The following is a 13,814-nucleotide window of genomic DNA, read 5'->3' as shown; positions in this document are numbered from 1 at the left end:
GTTTCTTTAGTAATCTTTAATTATTTACCATGCAGTAGATCAGGGGTAGTCAACCTGTGGTCCTCCAGATGTTCATGGACTATAATGAACTGCAAACGCTGGTAGGGGCTCATGGGAATTGTAGTCCATGGACATTTAGAGCAGTGGTCCGCAAGCTTTCAGCCGCTGCGGACCGCTGCGGTGGAGTGGGGGGAGAGGGCGGCCCGGGGGCCCGCGCATGTGCGGACTGCCGCGCACAAACGTTTGCGCCGCCGCCATGCCGGTGGCTGCGGCTCTCCCTCCCAGCCCCTCCGGGCTGCCAGCAAATCAGCCGCTAAAGCGGCCAATTAGCTTGCGGCTCGGCAAGCTTCTCTTCCCTCCCCTCCCGGAACAAGAAGCTTGCCGGGCCGCGAGCTAATCGGCCGCTTTGGCGGCCGATTTGCTCGTGGCCTGGCAAGCTTCTCGCTTCGGGGGGGGAGGGAAGAAGGAGCCGCGGCCCGGCGCCAAGGCCTTCACGGCCTGGCACCGGGCCACAGCCTGCGGGTTGGGGACCACTGATTTAGAGGATCACAGGTTGACTACCCCTGCAGTAGATCATAGATTAAGAATAATATTTTATGTTAAAATTATGCCGTTTCAGTATAGCTTCATACACAAACTTGTCTAATAATAGGCTGAAGATCTCTGCAATTAGGAGCACCATGTGTAATGAAACAATGGATGGAGTTTAGTGAGTCCCCTTGTCCACTTCCTATAGCTCAAAATTATTTTATTTATCATATGATATGTGTAGCCAGAAGATCCTAAAATTATCTGGCAGCCAGGCAAGAGATGTTTGGAGGTGGCTTGCCATTGCCTGCCCTGGGATTCATAGAATCATAGAGTTGGAAGGGACTTCCAGGGTCATCTAGTCCAACCCCCTGCACGGTGCGGGAACTCATAATTACCTGTCCACCCACAGTGACCCCAATTTCATGCCCAAGTGCCCCCCCCACCAGACCTCCAGAATCCAGCCTGGCCTAGTGGAACTTCACGTACCATCCCACCGTAGTCATCAGCAATTCCTTGGACATGCAAGGAAGGGCCACAAGAGACAAACACTGGCATATCCTTTCCTGCCCACCCACTCACAATTTGCCTAAGTTCACAAAGTCAGAATTTCTGTCACAGACTATCTAACCTCTGCTTAAAGGACCTTCCAAGGAGAGCCTACCACCTCCCGTTCCACTGAGAAACTGCTCTAACTGTCAGGAACTTCTTCCAGATGCTTAGCCAAAAATGATTTTGAATTAATTTCAACCCACTGGTTCTGGTCTGACTCTTTGGGGTCAACAGAAAACAACTCTGCTCCATCTTCTATGACAGCTCTTCAAGTATTTGGAGATGGTTATCATATCACTTCTTAGTCGTCTTCTCTCCAGGCTAAACAGAACATGCTCCCTCAACCTTTCCTCATATGACTTGGTCTCCAACCCCTCACCATCTTCATAGTCCTCCTGTGGACATACTCCAGTTTCTCTGCATATTTCTTCAGTTGTGATGCCCAAAACATAATACTCCAAGTGAGGTCTTACCAAAGCGGAGTATAGTGGTAACATTACTTCATGTGATCTGGACATTATAATTCTTTTAATACAGCCACAAATCCCATTTGCCTTTCTAGCTACTGAGTCACACTGCTGACTCAAGTTCAGTGTCTGGTCTACTAACACCCCCAGATCCTTTTCACATGTACTACTACCAACACAAGTCTCGCCCATCCTATAGTGATGCATATGATTTTTCCTACCTAAATCAAGAACTTTACAATTATCACTATTGAAATTCATTTTAGCCCAATTTTCTACCCTGTCAAGATAATCTTGTATTCTGATTATGTCTTCTGGTATGTTTGCTACCCCTCCTAGTTTAGTGTCATCTGCAAATTTAATGTACCCCCTCTATTCTTTTATCCAAATCACTTATAAATATTTTGAACAACTTGGGGTCCAGGACAGATTCCTGAGGCGCTCCACTTGTCACTCCTCTCCAAGAAGATGATGAACCATTTACAAGCACCCTTGGAGTGCTATCTGTCAACCAGTTCTTGATCCACCTAACTATAATAGGATCCATACCGCATTTTACCAACTTGTCAATAAGAATATCATGTGGAACCTTATCAAAAGCCTTAGTGAAATCAAGATAGACTATGTCCACAGTATTCCCCTGATCTAGCAAGGGAATATCTTTCTCAGAAAAAGATATACAGTTAGCCTGACATAACTTGTTCTTGAGATAGCCATGCTGACTCTTAGTAATTACAGCCATCTGCTCTAGCTGCTCAAGGATTAACTGTTTGATGATTTGTTCTAAAATTTTGCCAGCTATAGATGTCAAGTTACCCAGATCCTCCTTTTCCCCCTTCATAAAGATGGGGACAACATTTGCCCACCCCTAATCTTTTGGCACTTCACCTGTTTTTCAAGAATTGTCAAAAATAATGTACAGAGGCTCAGAAATTATACCTTAGTACCCTTGGATGCAATTCATCTGGTCCAGAGGATTTGGTTTCATTTACAGAAACTAGATTCCTTAAAAATGCTTAGCTTCTGAGTTCTGATGGGACTGGGCATACCAGCAAAATGAACTCTACCCTTTCCCCAACCAAACAACTCAGTGACACACATGGGGGGGACAAGCAGGGACTTCTCCTTTTACTTCCATGGGAATGAGTACTAGCACATGAAATTACATACACAAATAGAAATCCTGTTTACATCTGGTTCTATAGTAGCACATCAGCCAAGAGAACCCATGAATTGTCAATGGCTGGTGTGTCTTCTGAAGGGAAATGTATTTCCTTCTTGCTGAGACTGACAGTTACAAAATATAAAGAACAATTCAGTCAGTCAGCATAAGACATCTAGTAAACAATATACTAGGACTAGATTACTGAATTTGAAATCCCAGTATTTGTCTTTAGAAAATTGATGGTACAGTGTTAAATTTAGTATTAAGCGGTCGAAACAAGTGATTCTGTGGTAATAATGACACTAAGTTGGCTGAATGGATCTTTCCCTGGCTTCTCTTTCAAAGTCTTTTATGAAGGCCAAGTAAGAGCAGCACAATCTGGGAAGTTGCAGTGAGGAGCGGAATAGGGGGCAAAATCTTTTTCTGCTGCACTAGAGAACGAAATAGACACATTCTTCATGTTAGTGTTGATCAAAGTTAAGTGGCTTGTGATTTTATTAAGCATATATATTACCAATGCAATCCTAGATGCCGAGCCAAGCTACACAATATAGTGGACACGAATCCAACCTGTGGCCACCAATGCCATTTTAAAGAAATTGCCATGAGGACTTGTTCAGCCTGATGATGCAACAGCAGCAATCTTCATTTATTGTACATTATATTTGTAGTTAGATTTGTTTAGTTAAGGTGGTGTTGGTTACAGTTGTGTACTTCTCATAATATTCTTGATACATACTCTGAAGCTTGTGAAAACCCTTATCATTCTAAGGATTGGCTGAGACTCCTATTAAAAATGCTGAAGGCTCTGTTGTTGTCATTTGTGTGTGTCATGTGGCATATTGGGGGAGATGAAAGAACTTGACAGAAGCACACAAAGTCTCTGTGAAAGTTGTTTGTGTGATACAGAGTGTTTAAAATCATTAGGTCTTGGTTGGTTGTACATTCCACTTGAATCAGCTGGGCTTACAGCCATCTTGGACACACAGGAAGTTTATGCGGTAAAGTCCTCACTCGTTGGTATTCCTCAGAGAGAAACTGCCTCTCTGTCTGTGCCTCCTGAAGAGCATTATGCTCAGCCAACTCCAACCCGCTAGTAATCCCTGCTCCTAAGGAAGCACATCTGGCCTCAACCAGGGCCAGGGTGTTTTCTATCCAGCCCCCCCCCCCCCCGGTAGAATGAGCTCCCAGAGGAGATTTGAGCCCTGTTGGAGCTAGCACAGTTCTGCAGGGCCTGCAAAAGGGAGCTCTTCCACCAAGCTTTTGATTAGGGCCAGTGTTTACTGGGCCAGCCAGAACCCCCCCACCAAACATGTGCTGTGACATTGAGAGTGAACTAATTAGGATCCAGTCAATCTGTTAATTTATTATCTTAAGTGTTTTAAATGGTTTTAAATGTTTTAAATGATTAATATTGTCAATCCAATGTTATTGAGACTAACTTTTAGTATGGATTACCGTTTTGTATTGTATTTTTAATCATGTTGTAAACTGCTCTGGGCCATAGAGGAGAGCGGTATATAAATTTAATAAATAACATAAAAGTAATGTACCAGCATTGCCTCACAGCATATCAGCATTCCCACACAAGCCATTACTGCGGACAATGCTGTTAACCCAGCTTTCTCTCTGCTCAGTCACCTTTACATGTTAAGGGAAATTTCCGGACAGGCTATCTACTCATTGTGCCACAGACTGAAGAGTGAGGAATTGACAGATAGTTGTGATAAAATACAATCCTAAATATCCAAGGCAATGCATCTCACGTGTATCCTGGCCTCCTTTATAAAGCCAGGGCCAATCATTGGGGTCCAGAAAGGCTTGACAATCCTGCACAGAGGTCCAACAATTTTATTCTCTAGCTTCTGGCTTGATTTCAGGGACCAGTAAACCACCTTGCTCAAAAGAATGTGGAGTAGTCTTTGTGTAGCAGAAAAGATGGTTTCATCTGGTATATTTTGTGAAGCTGGTGTTCTTGTTTTTCTTTGTTTTAGGCAAGGATGACATGGAGATGTGTGAGCTCAGTCTTGAAGAGACAGGCTTGACTCGCAAGCGTGGTGCCGAAATTCTACCCAGGCAGTTTGAAGAGATCTGGGAGCGCTGTGGGGGCATCCAGTACCTTCAGAATGCCATTGAGAGCAAACAAGCGCGGCCTACCTACGCCACGGCTATGCTGCAGAACTTGCTGAAATAAAGTAGTCACTTTGCACTGTTTGCATTTGGCCGTTGAGAGCTCCTCCTACCTTCACAATAAAGGGAAGGGTTCCTCTGAGCAATAGAGGACACTTAAAACATTCCGTAATCCTAGGCAGATATATTTAATATAAAGTAACAGGTTTTGTTAATCATGATGGTTTTTAATTGTCCTTTTGAAGTTTTGTGTAGTGAATTTGTTAGTTCTGTTGATCTAAGCAAGTGTTACAGTCACCTACATGGTTTGCTTTTTGTCCATATGCTGATCCTTCCATGTAGTGTCTGTCATAACACTAAGAGCACTGTCATGTAAAGTAACACACTACCAGGATCTAAGCACATGCTGTCAGGAGTCGCATTTTCACTTCATGTTATAACATGCATCTTTTTGACAGAAGGTTAATTTCTGGAAAGTTAGTTTCATCGAGATAGTGTAGCAAAAAAATAACACTGCTTCTGACAACTGGAATTGTGAGGCCTTAACTTTAACTTTTTTTGTGGAGAAGTTAAAGCAGACTTTTATATGATGAAAGACACTACGTGCTGATTTTTGAAAGTTGCTTGATACATGTATACCTTTGGGGCAATTTGTTATTGGGAGATGTGTGTTAAGTAGAATGCAGATATGACCACATTTTTGGGGAGCAGGATGTGTGAGTTTGTAGTACTTTAGTAATGGAAGCATTGGAACATTTGAATTCAAATTAAACAATTTTGGTGGTGTATTCTCCCCGCCCCCCATTTTGATTTTTTTTTTTTTACAATATGAATTTGTTGAGGCAATTCATTTTTATTTTTCTGTCACAACATTCTTGGAAATGCTTTCTCAATTTATCCAAGTAAAATTAAGTTAAATATTATTTCATAACTGTTAACCCAAAGTACATCTCTAGCTCCTCTGATTGAAAGAATAAGGGAAATGTGTTTTGTTTTCCAAGGCTGCAGAAAGCCTGACGGGAATTGTATAGGCTGAATTTGATAGCTCCTTTTCTACTTCAATGTGATGCACGTAGATTAGATGACTTCTGTCAGAATTTTTCAAACCATTGATAAGTGGTGCAGCACTGAAATATCTAATTACAAACCTATGGTGCTTCAAATAGTTTAATTTCATAAAGCTGAAGTGATGAAACTTTTCTAATCTTACAGACTTTTAAAGTAACTAATCTCTTAACTTCAGGCTTTGTGAGTTTCTTTCTCCTTTATTGTCACAATATCCTTGATGGTAATTAAAATTCTTCTGTATAAGGATTTCTTGTATCACACAGATTTAAGTTGCCTTTACTGATAAAGCTGGATAGCCCCAGTGTTGGCAAGCATCGGCAGATTAAGCCTTGCTCTTAGCTCTATGTTAGGAACTCTGGGGAAACAATACTGGGGGGAAATACAGAAAAAAATAGCTTTGGAGAAGAGAAGAACAGAGTTGCTAATTATTATATTTGAAAGTGTACTTTCCTGGGCCCTAAATATTTAAAACTTGAGATACATGTTGTATAGACACTGTTATTACTTCTCTATGGCAGAACCAATTTGTGGCAAAACTATTCCTCACATTGTAGTAACTCTTAAATAAAGCGGCGAGCCTCCCCTATGACTGCCAAGGTCTTGTGGTAGGATTTTTTGGTGTGGGGGGGGGGGAGGTTGAGAGAGGAAGATCTGGATATTATGTAAACACTGAACATATTTTTAGGCTTGTCATTATATTGGAGATGGGAACTGATGAGTGCGTCAGAGAAAAGAAACTAAGTTCTAGCACATGGCCTAGGAAATCAGTCCATAGTTCCAAGAACACCAGGATTGTTGGTGGCAGGTCACCATCATGTGGAAGGCTTCATTCAAGCCCTCCACCCCCCCCCCCCACACACACACACACCGGAGTTGATTGGCACAGCCAAGTATAACAGTACCGACTAAAATCCAACATGCAGTTTTGATTGAGTCATAGGAATCATGACTTGGGAGCAAAGAAATTCGCCCCCAGTATGTATTGCATTCTGTATCAGTTGCCAGGGCATAGCTAGTTCTGCCTGCTTAAGTGGTAAACTCTAATTTACAACCATTCCGTCACTGTTGCAGTCCCCCATGCAACATCAGCTATCATTCTGGAACCGTTGTGGGCAGTTTTTTGGGATGTGTGCTGGATGTTGCAGAGGGGAGTAAGTATGAAAGTCTGTGCTTGCAACCCGGATTCCATCAATAGATCTTAAAATCCAGGGCACTCTACAGAGCCCTTTTTGTCTAGGGTTCTGGTGTGTTTCCTCTTTCAGTGCTTTTGTATATATGATGCTTAGCACAGAGGTGCACTGTGCCCAGAAGTTTACTTCTGCACTTTGAGAAACATTATCATCCTTATTAGATCAGAATGGTGCAATATAATTTGAGTGTCCTAATAAATTGCTCAGATGGATGCATGTCAAATTAAGAGCATAGTAAATCAAATCCTCAAGCTACTGTGTGATAGGCTGTGTGTGAGACAAGCTAGTTTAATTAAATTATTGGCTTTACAAGTTTCTCTAATACTTAATACTGTCTCTATTGTTTGTCTTATTTGTTATAATTGATGCCCACACCTACATTAAAACATGGGAGATGGTAGACCCCACTAAGGTTTTAGGCAATAAATAATTGATTCCATGTTACCATGTGAAATTTTCCTTCCTCTCCCAATTTCCTATTCAGATTAAATGAAAATGCACGTGGAATTACAAATTCTTCCTATTTTAGATAAGATCTGATGCTCTCTGTGTCCTCCTCTTCTGGTATGTAGGACAAAACATGCAAAGGGACCATCTCTTACAGCCGAACAGCACTCCTGTTAGAAGTGGTATACCTGTACAGAAAGTATGGAATGGATCTTGAGATCTGGGAATGGTACCTCCTGCTGCTGTAGCTCACTCAAAGCATGTGTGGAAGGGATTGGGCTGTGATACGCAAGGTGATGCTGTGCTGAGTGTTGAAGGGGCAAATCTGTGTAATTCAGAGATTCTCCCTTGTGCAAATAGAAATGCTTCACTCATGTAGCAAGGGTTTTGGACCCAATACTGTCTCTTTTTTCCTATTTAACATCTTTTCTGGCAACTACTTGTGTGCTTAAGAGAGACAAGCTATGGGTTATATATGTGTGAACCATTCAAAATTGATATTTGCACGGGAATTGAACCTGTCTACAAAATACCTTTTAGAAAGTGGTCTTTAAATATGATACCAAATTTTGTCTGGTATTATCTGGAATCAGTTGGATGGATGAATGCCACATTTTCATCCCCACATGACGCATCAATGTGAGAAATTAATAGAAACCAGTCATTTATTTCTTAAAAGGAAATGCCCTGAGCTTTCTGTTGCAGGTAGAAGTTATCTCTTGGCTTCCCATTACTTATGTTTGGTGTAAATGCCCCAGATCTGCTAAAATATGTATGCAGAAATGTCACTTGATTGCCCTTGATCATCTGTTTCAGGACAGGCATTTGACCTGTCATGGCTCTTTTACACATGCAGGTTGCAGCCATGGGTTGATAACTATGCAGCTGTGGACTTATCTTGGTCATAGAATGTATTGATCCCAGTCAGCCAGACCATTTACATTCCACTGGCAAGCTGCTTATCTTCTGTAGTTCTATCTGTTGTATCTCTGGGCTATTTTCCATTTAAATATTTCAAGAACTTTATCAAATGACCTTAATTATGTACTGAATTTTGCAGTAAAATAAATAGTTTCTTGATCTGTTTAGAATAGTATTTAAAAATTGGAAGTGATTGCAAAGGTGTGAAATACTTTAATGTTGCATTTATTCTCTCCATTCATGTAGCAATTAAAACAAATAAATGAAGAACATTTCATATTAAAAATACTTACTATTAAACACTGTATATAATCTCTGTTTTATAATATGCTACACTGGGGGGGGGGAAGCCCCACAAATTAATATTTTCTAGATTGCTCAAGAGTAAACATACGTATCTTCCTTCTTCATAGTCTCCCACTGCATACAAACACACACAATTATTTGACAACTACCTAGGGCAGTGGTCCCCAACCTTTTTATCACCGGGGACCAGTCAACGCTTGACAATTTTACTGAGGCCCTGGGGGGGGGGGCTAGTCTTTTGCCAAGGGACGTCACCGCCGCCTGAGCCCCTGTTCCACTTGCTTTCCTGCCAGCGCCCCTGACTTCCCACTGCCCACTGGGGGCGCTGCCAGCAGCAGCTGCTCAGTGGCACGCCGAAGGGGAGCCCCAGCCATGGCAGCCACTGGAGAGCACCAAAGGTGAGCCGGCGGCAGAGTGGCAGGGCAGCCCCCGAGGCAGAAGCTGGGGAGGAGGATGAGGAAGAGCCGCGGCCCGGTACCAACTGATCTGCGGCCCGGTACTGCTCCCCGGACCGGGGGTTGGGGACCACTGACCTAGGGAACATATAGAGTGAAAGAAACTTAGAAAGATGAGCAATCTGTTTGTGGACATACAACTTTACCTTTAGTTTGACCTATGGTTGCTATTACCTCTAGCTGGCTAGAAGCATTATTTGCTTGAATTCTCTTTAAATTGCAGAGTTTTAATAGGATTATGAAACATTTTATTACTACTCCTTTAAGAGATGAGCTGCAACCCCCCCCCCCCAAATACACCTCCCAGACTCCTGGCTTTATGGAAATGATACAAAGCAGAATGATTCAAGAGGACTGGTCTATACCACTATGGGTAGTCTACTGTAGGCAGGATCCTACTATGTAATATTTGCAGCATTTAATAGGCCATTACACAGTTTCTGCTTCAGCTCTGTTTTTAGATTACCAGTTGGTTCTACAACCCTAACCTTACTGTGTGGCTTATTGTGTATCCCATCCTGTGTAGATTGTATTGACTCACTCCGTGTAATCTGTCTTGAGTCCAAGTGAGAAAAGCAGGCTATATATAAATAATAAAGATAAGCGTTCAACTATCACAAAGAAGCAGGTTGTGGCAAAAACACCATAGATACAAATCCTCAACCCATTTCAGTTAAATAATTTTATTGAAATACAAAACTTGCTCATGATATTTGGTAGTTAATATTTGATTTGATAAATTATGGTCAAGAACAAATGTTTCATTATTAAAACCACCATGTAAAAATAATTCTTGCTTGACTAGTAGAAATTGATATGAACAAATACATACAAAAAAATTGTTCTGAAATGAAAGTACAGTGAGCAGCCTTAAATTAAGCCATCCCCAATAATGCCCATGATGTGTTTGGGTCTCCTCCAGATATATGCCTTAAGTGCTATCTAGGCGGTGAGAAAGTAACTTGACTTCATGTTTTCTGAACTGTTCTCTCCCCCTCCCTTTAGTGGTTTGTGCATTTATGCATAAATAATTGTGCTAGCTTTGTAACCTTGAGATTACTCTCTCTTGGGGAGGTGTTCACCTCTGGCGCAGTATCTGCAAAGCATAAAGGTACAGCACGGTAGGCATATTTTCTTGACACCATAGAAGAATAAATAGATGAAGATTATCTCAGCCTTCTGTATATTGACTCTTGAGTAGTAATCACATGTGGAATGCAATCTATTTTATTGCCTAGATAAGATAACAGGCTTTATCCAAGCTTTCCACAAACAGAACCAAATTTGCAGAAGAGCAGTTTTCCCCACACTGCAGTCTTTCTTTCCTATGGTGCAGACTGAAGTATACTCAGAAAATGTGGGGAGGAGTAGAAAGCTGCAGACAGAAAGAGAAAATGGCAAAAATCCTTTCCACAAACTTGCCGAAATGCACACAGGAAAGAGGTGATTCAGAGTACTGTGATTACACCCAGAGCAGAAATGCACTTGATCTTTCAAGTAAAATGCTGTTTATTAAGAGAATATACAATGCTAAATCCTGATAAGATGCTGCCATAGTGCACACCAACTTGTGAAAAATGATCCTAAGCATGTTTATTTGAAATGAATTGTGGCTGTGGAGCATCTGTATAAGGGAGAGTGAGAAAATACTTGCGGCCTATGCTGTGCTAAAGTATTTGAAGCTGGGCCTGCATGTTTCCTCCATGAAAATCTGGTTAGGCTGCAGATGTTCTAACATGGTTTGGAAGAAGAAAAGATCCTCCCCACCCCTACCCCCAGCTCAGATAGTCACCTATTTTGCACTGGCTCTATTGAGTGGAGGCCTGTGCAGAGCTGAACACCCAAAGACCAACTTTTCAATACAGATGACGGGTGGAGTATCAAGGGCTGGGTTTTTCTCCCCTCCTATCCTGCATGTTTCTCATTGTAACTAAATGTGCCATGAGAGTGGTCTGGTGGATCTGTATTTGGAAATCATGAATGACTGACCTATTGCTACTGTAGATAACTGCAAACACTGGGCTTTTCTATAAAAGCTAAAATGTCCATACAGCTTCTGAAAATATTACGGGAAAACTGCAATCTAGATTATTTAATGGAAAAACTGCCATGATTTGAGTGGCCATCATTTATATGATGATGATGGTTGTTTATTTATATATAGTCACCATTGGTTCAGTGGGGGAATGCTATGGGATGAACCCTGACAACCAGCTATAATGCTAAGCAGTTTCAAAGCACTACTGAAAGCCTTAAATAAGTTCCCAATATCTTAACCAGCATTTATACTTCTACCTAGTTACCCTATTACTGTTGCCCCAATCATTAGCCTAGGTGTCAGCCACTTTACTGCCTTCAGTTTGGGATATAGTAATACTGGTAGTAATACTTCCTCCATAGACTTCTGCACTGATATCTATGCTTAAAAGTAACAAAAATATCATATAAACACTGTACATTTATTAAATACATTTAGCACTGCATTCATGAATGGTAAAGGATATAGAATGAAGTTGGACAGTTCTGTGGAAAATGAGGTACATCTGTTTTGTAAGCAAAAATAAAAGCATTTGTTAGTGTCTTCATTTATATGTTTTTTAAAAAAAAACCATATTGGTAGTTTTTTGAAGCTGTCATCATTTTTTCCCTCTTCCCTGAAAACTTCATTCATCCTGAATGGCGTGCTTGAAAAATTGCAAGAACTTTTCTTGCTGAAAACCTGTGGAAACAAGAGGCTTAGGAAGCATTTGACTAACATTTACTGGAAAGTCATTTAGAAATTTCATCAGACCTTGGGAGAGTTCATTTCTGTACTGAAGTCATTGAGCTCTTTCACATTCTCATGTATGTGACTTGTGTGTTCCTGTTGCTTCAGAGCCTTTTCTGTACATTTTGTTCCCTCTAGTGGTTGATTCAATATTACATCGCTTGACATTCAGCATAAAAAAACATCAGACATACAGTGATGCAGAATCAAACTGATCACTAGAGGGAGCAAAACGCACACAGAACAGAACACCCTGAAGCAAAAGGGGCATACAAGTTAGGAATATGAGAATCCAGAAGAACCTTTTGTCCCATGCTGCAAGGTTACTTGGCAATAAACATTTCATACATTTGAGGAATCTAGCTGTAGGGCCAAACCCAGCAGAGAACAGTAATGGATTCTAAAGAGATCCCCCCACCTCCAATTTCCATGGATTCTTCTTTCTAGGTGCAACATCTGGTGGTCTATGCAGTTCACAAGGGCCCTCCCCGAGGAGTAGCTTTTGGGGAGATACTGGAAATCAGGTACATGTTATCTGTTCTGTGGGCGTAACATTGCTCTTGTTTCAGGGGTTACAGCCATTTTGTTAATTTTTCTGCATCCAATGGAGTTTACCTTCCCAACCATCTTGCAAGCTAGGGTAAGCAGAGAGAAAGACAGAGTTGGATCCTGTGACTTATCAGGGGAAGGGACTGACCATCACTAGTCTTCCTGGCTTTCATCCTTTCCAAATAGCCCTTTCTGAATCTGGGAGGATTTGTTCCTCAATTTGTGGGGACCATAAACAGTAAGGAGGAGAGAGAGGGAAAAATTGTCCCTTCTGCTCTTCTGTCAGCCAACCTCCCCCCACTGCAACCTGACCTGCATGGCAATTCCGCCACCTGAGTCCCATGCCCAGGGAATATATTTTCCTGGACTCAGAAATGGCTGCTGGGGAAATATATGGACCTTGCAAGGTCCTCACATGGTGCTGCCCTGCATCCATCCCGATATATGTTAAATTACACATTTCAACTGAAAAATGCTTTTTTGTTTGTTCGTTTCTTTGGACTTTCAATGGTAATATAAAACCAAGAGAGGTCTATATGCTAGATCCAAGCTTTTGTGGGCAGGGTGATTTTATGGAAATTTTTATACTGCTTTTCCTGATCCCATTCCCTATCCCCACAGAAGCCAAGCATGATGAAAGACTTCAGCAAGCATTCAAAATTGGAGACAAAATGCCACTGCTCTCTTGCATGAACAAAGTTTACTATGAATGCTTGAGCTCTGCTTGTGTCAAAGCTGGGATTAGCCCAGCTTTCCCCACTGCATCCCCCTTGATCACATGGCATTTCTTTTTGAAAGGCCCTTCGGCTTCGGCTCTTTGAAGCACAAGAGACTATTGGGAGGGAGTAATTGCCTCTGAACTCTTGGTTCCCCAGAAGCCCTGAGTCCAAGTTCTTATCAGTGGTGACGATGTTATGCAAATGTTCACCAACCTTTTTCCCCCATCTGGCCGTTGTTCAAATCCAGGGCTTCAGCTACTAACTTCTCAGTCGTTTTGAGTCTGGGGGCCTACAGTGGGAAACAAGAGTCAGTGTGTTTGTTGCTGGTTATGAAAAGCTACCAGCGCCAGCAAGAGAGAACAGACATCACTGGGCAGAGCTGCTGTCGGATGAGCTCCACTAATTGAACTTTCTGCTATGAAGCCGCTACAGAGACGTCGCAGATTATTAGTATCAGTGGGATTAGTATTTTTAGTTCTGGAATACTGACGGCAAAGAGAGTCGACAATAACCAAGTTGATTGTGAGGGAGAACAACGTTACAACTCTAG

At 41.7% G+C, this 13,814-nt stretch overlaps 1 protein-coding gene across 5 annotated transcripts in view; it reads left to right on the top strand.

Moving 5' to 3' along the window:
* Positions 1-8,768, top strand: part of MYO6 (myosin VI) — a 139,652-nt gene extending 130,884 nt beyond the window's left edge. For all 5 annotated transcript variants that reach the window (XM_077306360.1, XM_077306353.1, XM_077306344.1 and 2 more), the window contains one exon: positions 4,707-8,768. In XM_077306360.1, the coding sequence (XP_077162475.1) occupies positions 4,707-4,906 (200 nt within the window). In that variant the 3' untranslated portion in view covers positions 4,907-8,768. The remainder of the gene's footprint in view (positions 1-4,706) is intronic.
* The last annotated feature ends 5,046 nt before the right edge of the window (positions 8,769-13,814 follow it).

Source organism: Paroedura picta, chromosome 1 (assembly GCF_049243985.1).
Source record: "Paroedura picta isolate Pp20150507F chromosome 1, Ppicta_v3.0, whole genome shotgun sequence".
Classification (NCBI taxonomy): Eukaryota; Metazoa; Chordata; class Lepidosauria; order Squamata; family Gekkonidae; genus Paroedura; species Paroedura picta.
The sequence above is the reverse complement of the archived record's forward strand: the minus strand, read 5'-3'. Positions and strand labels throughout refer to the sequence as shown.